This window comes from Xyrauchen texanus, chromosome 26 (assembly GCF_025860055.1).
Source record: "Xyrauchen texanus isolate HMW12.3.18 chromosome 26, RBS_HiC_50CHRs, whole genome shotgun sequence".
Taxonomy (NCBI): Eukaryota; Metazoa; Chordata; class Actinopteri; order Cypriniformes; family Catostomidae; genus Xyrauchen; species Xyrauchen texanus.
The window spans coordinates 10,192,187-10,212,506 of NC_068301.1; the positions used below are offsets into that span (position 1 = coordinate 10,192,187).

General features: G+C 36.5%; 1 protein-coding gene across 1 annotated transcript in view; it reads right to left on the reverse strand.

Annotated features, from left to right (window-relative positions):
* Positions 1-20,320, reverse strand: part of LOC127619604 (rho guanine nucleotide exchange factor 2-like) — a 67,234-nt gene that overhangs the window by 43,242 nt on the left and 3,672 nt on the right. Inside the window, exons 2-7 of the mRNA XM_052092503.1 lie at positions 8,741-8,803; positions 8,359-8,564; positions 6,990-7,161; positions 6,556-6,661; positions 4,156-4,195; positions 3,878-4,022 (exon numbers count right to left, since the gene is read on the reverse strand). Of these exons, the coding sequence (XP_051948463.1) occupies positions 3,878-4,022; positions 4,156-4,195; positions 6,556-6,661; positions 6,990-7,161; positions 8,359-8,564; positions 8,741-8,776 (705 nt within the window). The 5' untranslated portion in view covers positions 8,777-8,803. The remainder of the gene's footprint in view (positions 1-3,877; positions 4,023-4,155; positions 4,196-6,555; positions 6,662-6,989; positions 7,162-8,358; positions 8,565-8,740; positions 8,804-20,320) is intronic.

Consider the following 20,320-nt stretch of genomic DNA (forward strand, 5'->3'; position numbering starts at 1 on the left):
GTGTGCATTGGGTCAGATCAGGCTTTAAACAGCTGACTGGACCATGTGTGTTTGTGTTTGTATGTGCGTAAGTGTCTGGAACTAAGAGAGAGAAGCAGAACACACTTCCAAGGAAGTCTAGTCACATGAACATGGGTCTATCCTTCCTAGACGACTAAAGGGTTATATCAAAGAAAATAAAAAGGTACTATATAATGCAGAAGAACTGCTGTTTTTAAAAGTGAAGTTTAATATATATTTTTTAACTATTCTTCCTAGCATTTTCATGCTACATCCACCAAACTTGGTACAGATATTAAGGATGTTCTGGAAGAGATCTATCTAGCTGTGTCTGTCTGTCTGTCTATCTATCTGGCAGTCTTTCTGACTATCTAACTAGCTATCTCCCTGTTTAATGTCTGTATAACCATCACACTTCATAATTTAAAGCTAGATTAAACTTTAAGACAAGGCTTTGTCTTGACAAACTTGACCTTTTTAGATGTTTTTGCTATTCCGTTTGGTGCGAGATGCAGAAATGACAACAAAAACTCTCACTATCACTCACTATTTCTCAAATAAAAAGGATTAACAGAAAACTGTAAATTTGGTAATGTTTAAAAAAAAGACAAGACTATTTAAGTGAATACACTAGACAGTTTCTAAGAGAGTGTTTGTCTTATAAAACTCCTCCCCTCCTTGCTGGACCTTTTGCATTGGAGTCTGTCACAAAAATATTATAACATTTTTAGTATGTGCCAATTCTATTGACACTCCCTTGAGATGTTCACAGCACTATTTGTGTGTGTGTGTGTGTGTGTGTGTGTGTGTGTGTGTGTGTGTGTGTGTGTGTGTGTGTGTGTGATTTTAACAGTATGATCTCATGCAAAGGCTCACAATTCAAGCAGACCTTTTCTGTAATGATAAGAGTATTTGTATAAATGATAATACAGTGAATGTGAGAATCCATGTTATATTATATTGGCTTGAATTGGCACATGAAAAGATTTGAAAGTCTAAGAACATGACTAACATTAATATAAGTAAAATCCAGTGAAATCATACTTTCTCATGTGCCATACTGGTAAACTGGGACAAATATAATATTAAGACTAATGTCCAACCTTAAAACAGCTTTCAGTGATGTTTTGTTCATTCCATCATATACTGTATAGAGAGTAGACCCACACAGAAACTGCACATTGTTTCACAACTTTTGTGTATTGGTTTTTCTTCAACTTTGTGAACATTTAGCACAGTGAACTTTTAAAAAAGTAAAGTAAAAATGTATTTAATTTGTCTACTAATAATATCACTACAGTGTCCCGCTATTCCAACTACACATCCAATTCTGTATTGTGTTTAAATAGAATTCTGTGGTGGAAATGATGGTGATGGAAATGACATCTCTCATGTCATGCCTCTCTTTATTTGAGATAAAGTGGAAAACTCCTTTCTCTTGCTATGTTAATTTCATACCTAACATTTTGAGTATACTAAATATACATTATTAAATAATATTTTCACACTTTTTGCCTAATTAAAAAAAATTCCAGCTTGACTGGAAATTATGCCCAATACAAATATTCTGCTCAAAGTGATGTTTAAAAGTCAACACTTTTGTTGGCTTTGTTAACAATTTCTGTAGCTTTTTTTTTGGTGTGGTGAAAATGAAGCCAAAATTGTGGGACAGTTGATAAAAATCACCTTCACACCATAAATATTACAATGATTTGCTTATTTCACTCTTGGATTAGACTATCATAGTTTTAAACGTAATAATTTTTGTTTTTATAATGGATTTTCACAGTTTAATATTGAAAGTCTGTGTGTAAACAATAACATATATACATAAAACATTTGTGCCAAAGATAAATGATGAAAGCATGGTACAAAGTCACTGGAATCATAACTTCATATAATAAAAGAAAACATTTTAATCTGTTATTTTGAATAAAAAATGTTATTAAAAAAATCAAACCCTGGGACAGGAAATTGGCCAAAGATGGAATGGATTTAAATATGGTTAAATGTGTTAAGCAAAGCTGAGAATTCTAAATTCATATTAGTAGCTAAAATAATTTTAGAGAAAGAAAATTAGCCAAAATATTTATTATAAAATGGCTAGTTCTGGTTGTAGATGCTGATTGGCCAATACAACTTTCCAGCCATGCTTAAACATGTGATATGGTAACAGCTTTGAGGTGAAACACCTGTTCACCGAGCTACTTACTGAGTAGCACCCATGGAGGTCAACTGTTAACCGTACTAATTTATATGCCAGGGACTATTTACGAACAGAAGGATGCTACTTAATGAATTTGGTTAATAAAATAATGTTTTCATGAAAAATTGTGCCTTTATTATGTAGTAAATGATTTATAAAAGCAGTAAGGCACAGTCATGGCTGAAGGGGTTGTCGGCACTCTGCTGCGTGGCTTGCCTAACAACGCTTTTTCATAATTTCTATATTCACAATATAGCACAGCCTCTCGTATCTTATACACAAACACAGAAGGGGCAGGGATAATTGGAACTTTCTGAATGACTGGCTTTCAAGGTCAGCAGAGCTTTCTGTGGATTACTGAGTTTACATTTTCTGTGCAGTCCTTGACATGAGCAAATAGGTTGATTGCTATAAGCGATAGCAACAGTGAGTCAGCGTTTGGCAGGTTCCAGTGATTCATAGTTGTCTGGTTTTGAGCACAAAAAGAACTGTGGAATTTATATTAAGGCTTGAAATGAATGAAAGAATATTATTAGCTCAAGAAGTAATAATGAAAGCAGAAACTGAGAGGTGGTTAGAGATAACAACTGAGAGGTTGAATCAAGCATCACCACCAGTGATGATTGATTCAACTTCCTGTGTCTACTACCTGCGCAGATATCAACAGCTCAACTGGGTTGTAGGTTGCCACAAATGGGTTGAAATTTGTATGATGTGGATTGTGTGAGAAGGATGCGTTTCATACAAGATCTGGCAACTGGACAACCTTGGAATAATATATTGATGTGATTATTCATATAACGAGGTTTGGGCCATACAAATTACGTGAGTTTCTTGGGAGAAATAACAAAATGGGAGGGGGGCGGGAGATGGGTGTGAAATACGGGAGACTCCCGGGAAAAATGGGAGTGTTGACAGGTATGAGAGAGACAGGCATAGAATTAAATATTAAAGTGATAGTTCACCTGAAATTTAAATTCCGTCTTTATTTACTCATCCTCATGTTGTTCAAACCCCATATGGTTTTCTTTTTCTGTGCAAAACAAAAGGAGATGATAGGAATGTTAGCCACATACACCATTCACTTTCATTGCATCTTTTTTCTATGAAAGTCAATGGTGAACGAGGCTACCATTCGGCCTAGCACCTCCATTTTTGTTCCATGTAATAAACTAAGTCAAAGGGATTTGAAAAGATAAGTGCATTATTACAGAATTTTCATATTTGTTTGAACAGTCTCTCTAACTCTCAAGTTGTCCTTCATTCAGGACGATAGTGTCACACTGCCATCTATTGGTTTGTAATAGCCACGATCTGTCCTATGGTCCAATTCCACAACACTGCCTTTCCTTGTTTACTAAAATAAGAGGAGCTATTCAGAGTTGACATAGCCACATGCAACTGCTAATAATCCATCTTCATTAACAATTGGCAGACATTTTTAACCCAATTCACTTACAGTGCATTCAATGTACACACTTGATCAGTTTGTGTGTTTCCCCGGCAATCAAACCCCTGACCCTGGCTTTGCTAATGACATGCTCTATAAATTATGCAACAGGAACATCTCTGATGGTTAGATTAATACAACAAACCCAAAATGATCACGTTAGCTCAACTTGGTTTTTTGACACATTAAAGACAGGAGTAAACAGTGAGCTAGGCTCTTACCTTGTTTTTAGCTGTCATTTTGCGCAGGAAGCTAAGTGTTCGTTCCAGACGATTTCCTGATGTATCCTCTTTGTTCACGTTCCTGTCGGCCTTTGTTTGCCCTCTGTTGTTATCCCAACCCAGAGCAGAAAACTCACTGTCTATACTGGGAATGAGAGAGAAAGTGAAAGAGACTTAGAACAAACTTATGGATATTTTTTGTATATGTATTATGGACATTTATAATATAAATGTATTAATGACATCTCTAATAGTAATGAATCAGGAATAAGATGTACCTGTGGGTCGATCCTCCAAGGTGGTAGTTCGAAACAATCTCTAGATAACACCAAACAAGACAAGAATAAAGCACTCATAGATTTAGGGAAATAGAACCCGTATTTTGACAAGTATATGATGAAATGCTGTCTACACAATCTCAGTTTCAGTTATACAAACGGAGCCAGGGAAATTCTATACAAATAATGCGTCAAAAATACAGATATAAGCTAAAATAAAAAAAGTGATTGAAAAGGTGGAGTAAAGACAATGTTGTCACGGTCCTGTCAATCTATCAGTCTGGGTTATGGTCTGACAAGTCCAGGGCATCATCGTCCCATATCTGTCTGGTGTTTCGTTGTCTGTCTTTGTTTGATCATGTGGTTTCAACTGTATTTCCTCTCATGCACTCTTCGGTCTGTCTTGTTTCATGTCGGGAGCATAGCGTCTGGATCATGACTTCCTGTCTGGTTCAGTTTTGGATTTTGTCGGGATCCATACACCTGTGCTCCATGTCTGTCTGTTATTGACGTGGGTGCCTCGGGCTTATATCATCTTGGTAGCATGCGCTCACGTCAATAATTTGTCTGGCTCTAGCGAACGAGGCTGTGCCTTGTGTCACGCTCGTGTTGCGTGCCCGGGTAGTGAGCTATCTTCATGTTGTGCTAAGGTTCGGTCACTTCGGTCTAAGGTGTCAGGTGTGTGCGTGACTGAACTCTCACACAGGTGTCCTGTCTTGTTTTTGTTGCCTCAGATTTCGTTTAGAGTGAGAATGCGTGGTATCGCTTTGTTTGTCGTTGCTACACATTCTCTCGTCTTGTTTGTCGGTTGGCATGGGCGTATATTGACTTATTGTCTTGGCGATGTGCACTCATGCCATTTGGGTGTTTTGTTGTCTTGTGAGAGCATATGGCTTTGTTTTGTTTCTGTATCGCCGCGTATCTCTCTGTCTTACGTCATGCCCCGCCTCCTTGTTGGCTTATTATTAGTTAATTTGCATCACCTGTCCCCTGTTAACGCCTTTGATTTCTCTCTCTATTTTAGTCTCCTCATGTTTGCTGTCCAGTGCCAGTTTGTCTTGTTTCCAGTTTTGTGTGTTCCAGTAGGTCTTGTTTGTTGGTCTCGTTCATGTCGGTCCTGGTTCCCCTATTATGTCTGCCCCAGTCTGGATTACCTTTTTCCCCTACGGGTTTGTTTATGTTTGTTTTCCACCTTTGGTTTATTTTTTATTTTTTGTATATAAAGAAATTCCTTTTCTAACTCTCTGTTTGGGTCCTTAGCCTCATTCTCTGCATTTATGACAAATGTAAGATAGAAACTGAGTACAAAATATAAACTACAAGTATATATAAAATATATTATAAGTTTATACATAAACTTATAATATATTGGTCCTCTGCGTGGAGCCAAAACAGCACTCAATCGGATTTAGATCTGGGGAATTTGGAGGCCAGGGAAACACCATGAATTCTTCATCATGTTCCTCAAACCATTCTGAACAATGTGTGCAGTGTGGTGGGGCGCATTATCCTGCTGAAAAAGGCCACTGCCATCAGGGAATACCATTGCAATGTGTACCTGGTCTGCAACAATGTTTAGGTAAGTGGTACATGTCAAATTGACATCCACATGAATGGCCAGACCCATGGTTTCCCAGGAGAACATTGCCCAGATTATCACACTCCTTCCACCGGCTTTTCATCATCCAACTTTGCATCCTGGTGCCATAACAACCCCAGGTAAATGGTGCACATGGGCGCCCACATGATGTTAAAGAAAATGGTACTCATCAGACCAGGTGACCTTCTTCCACTGCTCCAAGCTCCAGTTCCGATGCCCGTGACAGGCACTCCGATCGTCTGCGGCTACAAAGTCCCTTACGCAGCAGCGTGCGATGCACTGTGTGTTGTGACACATCCCTTCCGTTACCATCATTCAAATTTTCTTAGAACGTCTGTCAGATCGGAACAGATGGGATAGCCTTGGTTGTCCTCGCGCATCGATGAGCCTTGGGTGCCCAACACCCTGTTGCTGGTTTGTCCCTCCTCGTCCACTGTCCAAATGTACTCACCACTGCTAACTGGGAACACCCCACAAGCCTTGCTGATTCAGAGATACTCTGACCCAGTCGTCTGGCCATAACAATTTGGCCCTTGTCAAAGTTGCTCAGGTCTTTACTCCTGGCCATTTCTCCTCCATTCAACACGTTGTCTACGAGAACTGATTGTTCGATTACCATCTAATCTACCCAGACCTTGATAGGAGATGATCAACGTTATTCGCTTCAACTGTAAGTGATCATAATGTTTTGGCTCATACGTGTATACGGAAATTAAGATTTAATAGTGACTGGGATTTCAATAAATGAAAAGGCATATATCACATGAAGGAGCTGGAAAACCCAAACACAAACCACTGACCATGGCAATATGAGCGTGGGCGAGGGGCGGAGCTCATTGACCTTAGATTCATCATACATAGGCTGGGGGCGGAGGCACTGCAGCCATGCATTTGATTGGACTGCTCCTGAGGGAGAGATTTAGAAAAAATAAAACCAATTTCCAGTGATTTGGAGCCAAAAAATTAACCCTTATTGAAAAACTATTTATTAATAATAAGTAACCTCATCCCAGCCATATATTTGGGCCATGCCAACACATTGCCTCTAAAATAGTTTAAAAGGACTAATTGGTGGAGTAAATCCACCTATTATTAGTGTGAGCTATGTTTTTTTTTATTATTATTTGAGTGTCCACTTCTTAGCTAAACAATATGCAAATGTCAGACTCTATTAGATTCAACCTATGAGGAAGCTCACTAGTGTTTTAAATAAAACTACTGTGCATGTGCTAACCTCCAACACTGAACGATGATGTTCCTGAAGCTCTGCTCCAACTTCCTCCTCAGTAAGTGATGTCAGAGAAGCTTGAGTGACAGACCTGCGGACTTCACGGGCTCTCTTTGACCTCAATGCACCATTTAGCACCAAGGCCATCTCCTCTAGGTCCAGATCTTCCAGACTCACACTGTAGGGAATATCATCATAAAATAATAAAGCAACATTCTTAAGATATAATTTACATTCCGTTGCATATGTCATAATTCATATTTCATATTTCAGAATATGAATATATTAATTAGATCAGAAAATAATAATTATATTGCAACTTAAACAGCCCAAAACATGCAAGAGAGACCCAAACAATCCACATACATTGTTACTGCATGATATACACATAACAGCAACTCATAGTAAGTAATTATAGGTCAAACTGTTTTTTTTTTCATGACAGTCTGATCATTGTCATTATGAAGCACCACAAATTATAAGTTCCATAGCACATCTGCAATAACAGATAAACAAACAAACTTACACATATGTAAACATACACAAACATGCACAAACACACACATGCACTCACACAAATGCATAACATTAAAGTTTTAAAAAAACTTCAGTCTCACTGTTTCCTCTTCTTTTGGCTGTTCTTAAAGTTGATATAATTAACTTTAACCCAAGAATGACCCACACTGCAGTTTAATGTTGGTTCCTTACTGCACAGACCAGTGTATGTCTGAGTGCATGTGTTCTTTCTTATCTCTCTCTGTGTGTGTGTCCTCCCTGAGTACATTGGCACAGGCTGGTAGTGATCTCACAATAATAGTCTACAGAGTAACACAGTGGAGGCCCTATGTCAGCAAAGCCATGGATGAATGTTTGAGTGTGTGTGAGTGTAAAACTAATAATAATAGGCAGTAGCATGCAATAACAATAACTGAGCATATCACAATTTCTGTATATAGGTGTGAAGGTCACAATATGATTGTTAATATATTTTATTATTATATATATTTAAATTTACTTTGTGGTCCACTATCAAAAAAGTACCATGGTATTACTATGTTTAATGCTGTTTGGATACCATGGTACTCTTTGTAGTATCTTGAAATTCCATATAAATACCATAGTGCAAGAATATGGAAATCATTCAGTACATAACATCTGTGACCATCTCTGTACCATGGTTTTGCCATAGTATTATAGTAAGGATTTAACCCTCATAAATGTGTTGGGTTTTAGTATGTTTTCTTAAGTACTGTTTATATATTTATATTGTAGTCATAAAGTCAGTACAGATGGAGCCAAATATGTACAGACAAATTCAGATTTTTTAAACAAACTATAATGTCATAGAGGTAAAGGAAATTAAATGTGTTTTTACCTGCGCATGTCATTAGGAGAATATCCCTGTGACACTTCCCCAGGCTCCCAACTATGTCTCCTCCAGGGGTCAATCTGAGTCAGGTGACGAGAGTCAGGGGAGCGCAAGGTCACAACCGGAGTGCCAAGTGTCATCGGAGGAGAGTATGGAGAATGTGAGAATGGGGAACATGAAGGACGGGGAGACGGAGGTGGACTGCTTGCCATCTGGGTGAATTAAGAGAGAGAATACAATGAAAAACTATGAATAAAATTAATTACATTTGTGATTTATTAATATGATAGACATAATAATTAAATGAATAATGCTAAATTATAAGCACATAAACACACACACTTTTTGTCTGTCTCTCACACACAAACACATACACAAATATTCATACCATGTCCATAATGTCAGGCAGCTCCTCAGGGCCCATACTCAGATTATAGATTCACTGCACCCCCTACAGATCAAAAAGTGCCATTACTATTCCTTTTTAAATGTACTTGTGATATAAAAGTTCAATAATTCAACTCAAATGAAAGTCTGTATCTTACTAGTCCATTCAACTAAAAACAATTATAATTGACCCATGAAACAGCTCCAAAGGAGAAACATATTTTAAAACACAGGCAGATCACCATAAAGAGATCTGGTTGCCTTGAATCTAGAAAAATTATTGTATAAAGCACTTCTTCTGATGGTAAGTGATGGCATCTGCTCATATTATTGCTTCCTACATTGCATGCCGCATGTTTACTATAGCTTCTTCTGTCAGCAGAAAGGAATTTACATACTGTTTCGGATGCGGGTAGTACAGCAAGCAACACATACACTTTGGTTCTGGCTGTAGAGCCCCTGCAGCAGGGCGTTTGTGTGACGTCTCTGTGGCATACTCGCTCAGCAAAGTGACACCACTCTCCCGTTCCTGTTAGGGTTTCCAATCAATTCTACCGACTCAGTGCTGCACCCACTGAGAATCATGTTGAAAGAGCCCTTGTTATAGGGAATTCTATTGTAAGGAGTGTGGAAATAGAGACTATTGTTAAATGCATTTTGGGGGCTTGGGCATCTGACATCAAATTTACAAGTACTGGCAAATGCTAAACATACATTTTCTACACTAACGATGTTCGGCTTCACCAGACGGAGATCACCAGAGATGATGTTAAAGAGGTGTGTAAACTCCCAAAAACCATGTCAGACACTATAATATGCTCTGGCCCCCTCCCTGCTCGTTGTGGTGATGAGGTTTATAGTAGATTAGTGTCATTGAATGGCTGGATGTCTGAGTGGTGTTCGGAGAATAGAATAGGATTTATAGTTTTTCTGGTAGACCTGACCTGCTAAAGAGATACAGACTCCATCCCTCCAGGGAAGGTGCTGCTCTCCTCTCTAGTAATTTGGCTCATAGTCTTGTGAAAGTATTTGACTAACTGGGGCCCAGGTAAGGAAGCAGACAAACTGGCTAAGCCAAACATCTGCTAGCTGTCTTGACATCACACAGGTCACATAAACAACAACACATAGAGACAGTATCTCCTAGATATCACAGACTGTGTCAGTTCCCCGAACTACCAAACAAACCCCTCACTAAATCATTTAGAAAAAATTGGATTAAGGTAAAACTTCAAAATAAAAAAAAAAATAGAAGATAAATGTCATATAATGGTAGGGCTACTAAACACAAATTGTAAATGAAATTATTACAGATCATAGTTTGGATGTGCTCTGTTTGACCGAAACCTGGCTTAAACTTGATGAATATATAAATTTAAATGAATCTACTCCCTTAGGTTATTGTTATAAACATGAGCCTCACCTGAAGGGTTGAGGAGGAGGTGTTGCTGCAATTTACAGTGAAGTTTTTGGTGTTACTCAGAGGACAGGATAAGAGTTTAAGTATTTTAAACTAATAATGCTTAATGTGACACCATCAGATACAATTAAAAAAGCTCTGTTGTCTTTTGTGCTTGCTACTAGGGATGGGTGATATCACTTATTTTCTTTTCGATCCGACACAAAGTACTTTTAGGCCAATATCCTCTTTAACGAGTGCTGTGACTGAAAGGGTGAGCGCTGTCTGCTGGTGTATTTTAGCATTTTTGCACGTCAAGATGAGTGGAAGAAAAGATTGTTCTGGTGCCATGCAACAATTCGCGTATATAATTATTTTTTATTATTGCATTTTTATGGTTAAATGTTGTACAAAGTAATTTTTTTTTTTAAATGTATAAAGTATGATTTTTCCATATAATAAACAGTAAAAATTTATATTACGTTTAACAAGAGAGTACATGTACTTTTTAAATTTAATTTTGTTAAAATTACAGTAAAAACAAATAACTAGACGTTCCCAGATTTCCCTGCGTGACTCATTACATTTCATTGTATTTAATGGGAATAGTAATATTTCTTCTTATTTTGAATATCAGTTATGTACTTTGGGGTGTTCTGTGTTATAAATGATGTAGCTTAGTTAATGTTTATTGCATAACTTTAATTTGAGATGTGTTACCCTGATGGTGTTAAGTATTTCTACATGTTTATTGGTCATTGCTCCTAGAAGGGACACTACTGATGAACATCATGTCCTCATGTACACTTCTGTACTTACTCTGGTGATTATCAATACATTATAAAGTGAAAAGCAGATTTTTACAGTTTCAGAAGGTTAATATATCAAGTTTATCATTTAATAATATAAACTACAGTAATGCAACAAGAGGCATCAAAATTACATCCCTTAAAGCAGGGGTTCTCAACCTTTTGCAAGCTGGGCCCCCCAAAGCTGGTTCATTGCAGTTGGGGTCCCAGTGCCCCCCGCCCCGCCCCATGCTTTATTGTTGTTATTATTATTATTATTATTATTATAATAATTGGCAGTAGCACCAGACTTCTAATGTGAGCTTGCAGGCATTATTATTATTATTATTATTATTATGAGTAGTAGTAGGCCTATCATCATTACTAGGCTATTGCTATATAATTATATGAGGTTACATGCTTTATTGTTGTTATTATTATTATTATTATTATTATCATCATCAGTAGGCCTATTATCATTACTAGGCTATTGCTATAATTGGGAATTGGCACCAGACCTCTGATATTAATTTATGCTTTATTATTTTTATTATTACTAGGCCTAATAGTATCATCTGCATTTTTTACAGAAGCTTGCTGGTAGGTGATGTTAATGTGAGACCTGAGCCTACTTTGCCTTGCAAAGATCCTCAATTCTTGGCTCAATGTTTGATACACATAGCCTCAAATCATCCTCAATTTGTGCACGATTGCGGTATTTCGTTTTGAGGGCAGTCATTTTTGAGAATCCTGCCTCACACAAATATGTCGACGCGAAAGAGAATCTTCAAGGCGACGTCACAGAGTTCAGGGTATTCCTGCATCAATGCTGCCCAGAATGACGAAAGAGGGCAGGAGCTAAAGAGTTCCTTCAGTCTACTGTCACTCTTCAGCTCAATAAGCTGTTCCTGCATATCAATTGATAGCTTGTTTGCTGTGCACACAAACGGATCTCGAACCCACGCAAGAGAGCGATAATCCTCTTTAAAGTACGTCGCAAATTGTTTTCTCATTGCAGACAGGCGCTCAGACGCTGATTGAAATAGGGAGGAGAAATCGTGTGACGTGCCTGCATCAGTGATAAAGTCTGCAAGGCTGGGAAACATGTCGCAGTTCCCTCGACTGATGCGGCCATGCCAGAGGTCTAGTTTTTGTGTGAAGGCGTGCACTTTGTCTGCAAGGAGTTTCGCGGCCTTGCAAAGACAGGTTGAAATCAAACAAATGAGCGCCGTTTTCTAAAGTCTATGAGCGCAGCACACACAAATAAACTAAATTGACATACTGCAGTTAAATTTCAAAATGTGGTGTTTTTATATTTATAACATTTGAATACAGTTCAGCAACATACATCACACGACCTGACGACCAAGAGAGCTGACAATTGACCATCACTTAATTTACCATCACCTCACGATTGAAAATGTGACACTGATTTCATATGACAGTTCAACAAACAAGTTAATAATATTAAGTCACTTACATTTTAGACGAAATAATGACTGTTTTGGTCTATTTTAGCAGCGAAAATAGATCCGATGAATCCAAACAAAGATCACAGCATAGCCATAGCGCATCTCACAGCAATAATCAATCGTGTTTTGAATGATTCAGTGTTGTGAACGAATCGGTTGAGTCAAAGATTCAATGACCCATTCACAAACATCTGTCTCATTCTTGATGAATCGGCCGTTTGAACGAATCGTTTGAATGAACGACTCAATGACTCGCTTAATGAAACCGCTTATGCTTATCACCTGCACTTGCGCTCACTATCGACAAACCAATCAAATTTGTTCAAAACTTTTTTTTTTAAATCAGTCCAAACACATTTTAATTTTTATTCAGGAGTTATGTATATACAAAACTATAACTTTTTATGACAGTAGTTTAGTGATAAAAAAAAATGTGCCCCCAAAAAAATGTTTTTCCAGTTTTTTTTCCCTTCCATCGTAGCCTACTCGCGTCCCCCCCCCGGGAGAGTGTCCGGGGGGGGGCGCGCCCCACCGGTTGAGAACCACTGCCTTAAAGCCTGAAACGTGGTTACCGTATTTTTTATGGTGAAGTTCTGGCAACCACAGCTGCCAGTTTTTTTTTTCCATAAATTTAACAGGATTTTTTTACAGTACACAAAAGAATGTAAGTCCATATTTCTATTCTTTTAATTCATTGCATACAGTCAATTTACACTACCAAATTCTTATGAATGTGTTGTCTTTGTTGGTGCTTGAGGGAATGGACTAGACGCAGAAACAGGAATAACCAGAGAAGAACCTCAGAATTAAATTGCATTTGGTCCATCCTTTTTGCACATTACGTGCATGATTTCACTTGCACCTACTGTAGATTTAGCGTATGCTGAATTAAGGCATTGCATTGCACTTAACGCTTGGGCTCTTAAAATAGGGCTCTCCATGTAATTAGATCAACATTCTGCATTAATGCTATTGAAATAATGTGTTTTTGAGTGCCTTGCTTTACATAGCATAAATCATCAGAGACAAAAAATGACAGTACATTGTAAAAATTATGTCAGTGAATCTAAATCAGCTTCTATAAATCCACTGATATCACATCACAGTACAGTTTATAACTGTTGTATAATTTCAACATATATGAGAATTCACCAGGGCATATTAAGCTACTTTGGTCATTTCACATTTACAGAATCTGTTGCAACATCACTCTTACAGTATGTTGATTAAGTTCCAATCACTGCAAATAAATAAATACAAATTTTGTATTTTTTTAAGGAAAAAATAATATTCTTAGTGAATTTGTCTTATTTTTCTGTAAACATATCTAAATATCCTTAAAACAAGATAAATTTGACCAGATGAGCAAAACTGCTTAAGATATTAAGGCTTATTTTCAGAGAATGCATCTGCCTTGCCTGTCAATTTTTTTCTCTTGTTTTAAAGATAAAGACTGTAATTTCTGCACCACTAAAGTCACCAAACAGAATCACAAAATTATTGACTGTTTTCAAACCGGTTCCTCAAAAAATCTCCTTTTCTGATACTGGTTGACCAACACAAAAGGAGATATTGGGCAGTTATCATTTCCTTTCATTGTATAGAAAAAAGATGCATTAAAGTGATTTACTCACCTTCATGCTATCTCAGATGTGTATGACTTTCTTTTCCTGCAAAACACGAACAAAGATTTTAAGAAGAATATCTCAGCTCTGTTGGTCCATACAATGCAAGTGAATGGTGACTAAACCTTTGAAGCGGCAAAAAACACATAAAGGCCACATAAAAGTAATCCACTGAAGTGAAGTGATAAGTGTACATGAGAAACAGATGAACATATAAGTCCTTTTTTAATATAAATATCTCACTTTAGCTTTTTGAAAGTGAAAGAGGAGAAATATGGTAAAAAATGACTTAAATGTCCATCTGTTTCTCACACACACTTAATATATAGCTTCTGAAGATATGGATAAAACAACTGGAGTTTTATGATTACTTTTATGCTTCCTTTATGTGCTTTTGGAGCTGTATTGGTCACCATTCACTTGCATTGTATGGACCAGCAGAGCTGAGATATTCATCTAAAATCTTTGCTTGTGTTCTGCAGAAGAAAGAAAGTCTTACACATCTGAAATGGCATGAGGGTGAGTAAACGATGAAAGAATTTCATTTTTGGGTGAACTGGTTTTAATTTCTGAAGTAGTGTATAATGTAAATTGATCTTGTTTTAAGAATGGTTTGATAATTTAACTGAAAAGCCTGACAAAGTTATGCAATTTCTGCGGTGTCTGGAAAGTGATTGATTACGCTGGGAGTAGTTTTTTCATGTTACAGCAACATGTTTTCAATCCAAGAGTATGTTCATCTCTCCTTTTCCTTCTCTGCCACTCCCTTTTCCTTTCTCCCACTCTGTCTCTATGGTTATCAAATGTACATAACACTGTTTTGAAATAGCCAGGAGTTTTCTCTTCCAACCTTTTCATTTTCCCATTAATAGGGGTTTAGTGTGAAGCACACATACATAAAAGCATTTCCTGTCAAGTATAATGCCTTCTGACACTGTAGTATTCACCTACTTCCAACACACATTAAAAGTGACTATTGCGCTTCAAATAATGTCTATGAATTTACACATGTGCAAGCATGCTCACAAAGACTGCACATTGTAAACATATGGCCAGCCAACAACCTAAGATAAGATTGTTATTACCTCAGTTGTCTGCAGAAAATAAAAGAGGATGTGATAGATACTGAAGAGGTCAAAGTTCATTATTTTGATTACTAGTAACAAAACTGTCACACCATTGTATATAAAGCTCTATCAAACTTTCAAATCTATTTTTGCTCTTCAATATGGTCTATTTCTTATCACTAAATATATTTCATATCTGAAAGCTGATTTGGGCAAATCTGGTGAACACTGTCTTGAAACAAATATGTTTCTTAATGTTCATCCAGGCTTCAAAATTAACCGCCAAGTGGCAAATGTATGTTAGAATTGGCTTTGGCGGGTAAATGAAACTGAGTTAGTTGCAAGTGGCAAGTAACTTTTTAAGGTGGACTGGCAAGAACGAAAGTCTGATCTTCTCAAATGTAAGCCATTCAAATAAAAGATCAAAATTGTCAAACAATTCTGTCGCAACTGTCACTTCTAACGACTTTTCCCTCATCATGGAATGTGCACGTGCAGATTTGCACTGAATTGTAACAAGTTCTATGCATTCCCCATTCCTTGCATGTTTGTTTATGAAAAATGTTGGCTATTTTCACAATGCTTTTAGCTGTCAATAAGTGTTGTATAAGGTCCATTTAATACATTTACGTATGTTTAAATCCCTTCTGCCGAATTACACAGATTTTCCCTATTAATCAGTGCAGAACATGTAAACAAAGTCCACAGATCCGGTCTGGGCCTGTCGATGACTTTGATTTAATTAAAGCAAATAAGATTAAAAAAAACTGCTGATGAAAGTAACACTTATTTCACACTTGACATTTACCCAATATTCACCAAACATAAATTAATAAATACAAATATAGAAATAGTTTTTAACATGTATTGCTCTCAGTAGATTTAGGGGGAGAATAACACAACAGTTAATTGGCAAGTTATTGCAGATGTCGACAATGTCAAAATATAAGATGATTAACACTTAAAGCCGCATCCCTCTGGTTTTTAGAGACACGGGACATCATTCCAACCTCTGTACCTAAACCATTTTTTGGAGTTGTGTACACACCTCTTTAGTGTTCCTCAATCTCTCTCTTACAAATAGTGTGACACAACAAAAGAACAAAATTGCTAAATAAATCAATAAAATAAAAAATTATAATGGTTTAAGTACCAAAAGTGTATAGGTCTTTAGAGACTCGATGTATGTAATAGTGTCTTTTTTTCTTTTGCACTTCCATAAATTATATTTTTGTTATTATTTTATATCTAAATACGTTTTCTATCACAGGATATCTATTTCTTTGTTTATTACAAGAGGAATGTGTACTATATTCACACAAATAAATACTATATCAAGTTTACATTCTGTGCAACAATGAATAAACAACAATGGTAATTTATCAGTATTCCATATGCGTGTACACATACATATTATACATGTTATTTCTTACTCAAAGTGGCACTGATGTTTCAGTGATTGATTTGAGAAACATTTGACATTGCTATTTGATGAAGAAACAACATAGAAGTAAACTATAGCAAGTACGACACTTGTGCAGTAATAATATGACTATTGTCATTGGGGTGTACAACTGAAATAAAATGTTTTGCATCTATTTAGACTCAATAAATGCCTGAGAAAATACTTGTGTAACTTACGTGTACCTTAGGTATATCTTATGTGTTATGTGTAGCTCAATATGTTTTTGACAGCCAGTTGCGTCTCAGGAAATATCAGTGTGAAAGTAATGAATCCTGTTCTAGATTGGTCCTGAGTTGTTGCATTTTCTCTTTGATACATGCAAAATAAAACATTTAAATATATTTGAAAATATATTTCATTCAATTATTTTCTAATTGTCTTGAAAATATTTGGAAAATGTGACATTATCTGGGCATTTTGTAGATCCATTTTGGATAGATATAAGTGTCAGGGATCTAAAGACCCAAATATGTAAGCATGTTTAGTGAAATTCCCATGCACTTAAGGGTTAATTGGCTGGGCAACATTTAAATTATCACAATTCATAAGTTTAACTAGGATGAATCTTTTTTTTTATTCATGAATTCCATGTAGCAAAACATACTGTATGCAGGGGCGCATTAAAGCACAGGCTGAAGCCCAGGGGCCTACAACTCCCATGGGGCCATTGGCAGGTATGGTATAAAGTTGAAATTTTTGAACTTGTGGCATCTTGATAAAGATATCTAAGCATTTTCGTTGCACTATCACAAGATTACTGATAACACCATAATCACCTCATCTCACTATGAAAGCAGCCAGCTCTATTTTGTTTTGTCTCCAAACACACCAGAACAGCAACTTTCTGTATTTTATACACCATCTTAGCCCTCCTTTTTCATTTCATTTGTCTGTCACTCCTGGGCCTCTCCACCACCCTTCTTGGTGAAACATTTATTAATTCGGTCATTTTTCTAGTCGCCTCCTCCTTCTTTTAACTCTCTCCATATCCACCCTAACTTCAAAGTTTAGCCTCAAACAATGGACAAAGGTGTGGAGGTGGGCCGTCGATTTTTATTGAACATATTTGATGTCTTTAAAGTGAACGTATAACCAAAAAGGAAAACATTTACATAAATCCAGTACAATGACTTCACAGAGCTTTGATGTTCATTACTCTGTATGAATCACATGCCTTTGTGTGCTGATGCAGTTGTTGCTTAGAGGCAACAACTCAGAAGCATTTAAGGTGAAGTGTATAATTTCTACACTATTAGTGTCAACTGAATTGCAAAAATAATGATTGTTTTCAAACAGGTTTCCCAAACACTCGGTCTGTCTTGTATTGGTTGAACAAAGAGATAGTCCTGCCCCAAACTCATGCCATTTGTTTGTGCCACATTGGTGTGTTGGAATAATCGAGATGCTCGAACAAACAGAGCAATGTTTTGAAAGAGCCACAGTGTTTACACTTCTTTGGGAAATCTACCTAAAGTAACCTATTTATAGTTGTCTCTGCATATTAAACTGGTATAGGAGAAAGTATTTTAGCATAAACCCACTTCACCTTTAAATGTTTCTCTAAGTTTGTGACAGCTTCCCCCTCTCATTGCCCTTTATGTCTTGCTATTCCTAACAGTCTATATTTTTATTCCCCTCCCTTATTTCATAACACACTGATGTCATGTTCACACTTGGGCCCCCACCCAAAGAGCAAACATGCTGGATAATGGGAGAAAGGATATCTGAATTAAGTCAGGGTAAACAACAGGTTGACAGCCGTGCATTGTGTGTGAACGCACGCATGTGTCAGATCAGTGCTTAATGCACGTGCATCACTGCCACAGTGAGCTCAATTCATGATTCATCCTAAAATTGATCACTATTAGCAACTGAATTAACATTCAAAACAGAGGCAACTGCTTTAGTTACACTGCGCACGTTTTAGCTGATGTTAGTGACTCCTTGCTTTAGTTCTATGGAGTACAGACACATACAGTTTACGTCTGACAGTCTGTAAAACTGATATGTAAGGTTTTACAAACCAGGGCATTAGAAAGGACAATGCTGCCCACACCTTACATTATAAAGGAATGTTTCATCCAAAAACCATTCCAAAAAACCTGTTTTACCATCTTACTTCTGTGGAAAACAAAACAAAAGTAAAGATTTGGAAGAATGTTCCATACAACGAAAGCAGATAGTGGCCAGTGGCTGTCAAGTTCCAAAACAGAACAAAACACCACCATAAAGTATCATAAAGTAGTCCATGCAACTAGTGTGATATTTTCCAAATATTCTGAAGCCATCTATTGCTTTGAGTAAAGGCCAGCCTAAAATGTAGTTATTCACTGAAATTGTTGCCCTCTGATCCGGTCACATGAGAAATCATAATAATATTACTAAGGATGCCTAAATTGTAAGAAATTGTACAAGTTGGCTTGTCCAATAAAAGGTACAACTTTAAATCCCATATATCGAAAAACAGTCTAATCAACAAACAATTTTATTAAGATTAAGAAGTTTAACTCCTAAGCCAAAACTAAACAACAAAGTCTAACCCCTTGCCCAAACTAGGGATGTTCAAAACTACAAATTTTCAAAATCGACTAGTGAGTCGGTTGTTTGAACAGCTAGTCGGTGTCAGGGTTGGGGAGTAACGGAATACATGTAACAGGATTACGTATTTAAAATACAAAATATGAGTAACTGTATTCCACTACAGTTACAATTTAAATAATTGGTAAATAGAATACAGTTACATTCAAAAAGTATTTTGATTACTAGATAATAAGAGATTACTTTGCATTTTATTGTCATTTGTTTCATTTAATATTTATTCCATTCAGAGTTTGAGTAAGTTTGAAGTATGTTTGGAGCACAAGAAATAGAAATAAACCTTGTGTAAATTGTTAGCTTTACACTAAGCTAAAAAGCTATTTCTAGCCATTTTAAATGCATTTTACCAGGATCAATCATATTTTTTAATCAAGAAAATTCACGTTGGATCATAATTTCTTTTTTTTTCTAGTAAGATCTTTGATATTAGGGCAAAAATCATATTCTTGATAATAATTTTTGAATTGTTTTCCTGTAAAAACATTTAAAACTCCTTAAAGCAAGATCAATTTGATTGTTGATCTTTTTTTGAAACAACACTGCATAAGATATTCAGTTTTTTCAGAGAATATATTTTTAACATGTGTATTTTGTCTTACTGTACTGGCAGAGTTTTTATAGTCAAAATAAGTGAAAAAATCTACCAGTGCTGAAGAAGTAATCCAAAGTATTTTGAATACATTACTGACCTTGAGTAATCTAACAGAATATGTTACAAATTACATTTTAATCTGTAGTGGAATACATTTCAAAAGGAACCCTCACAACACTGGTCGGTGTTAAGGATAATGTATGATTAGGCTCTGTTATGTTCACGAGACCCCAATCAGATGCTTTCAGAGGGATATACCGTAGATATGCAAAGTGCAGCACTTCTAATGGAAATTCAACAAAAAAATAGTCTAAATAACTATAACATCTTAGTGCACAAAACTATCAAAGTAAGAAATAAGAAAGGCTCCAATACAGGGCAGCACAAAACCACTTATGTGCATCCAGAACACAGAATGATACGCTTCAATTTAACCAGACTGCTTCAGGGCGATCCTCGCTGTGCATTCAAAATCACAGAACTGCAAAAACTTTTTTTAACTGCAACTTTTTCAGCAAAAGTCTTTAATCTCTCCATATACCTTCACAAATAAGGGAATATTACCAGGATTGGGG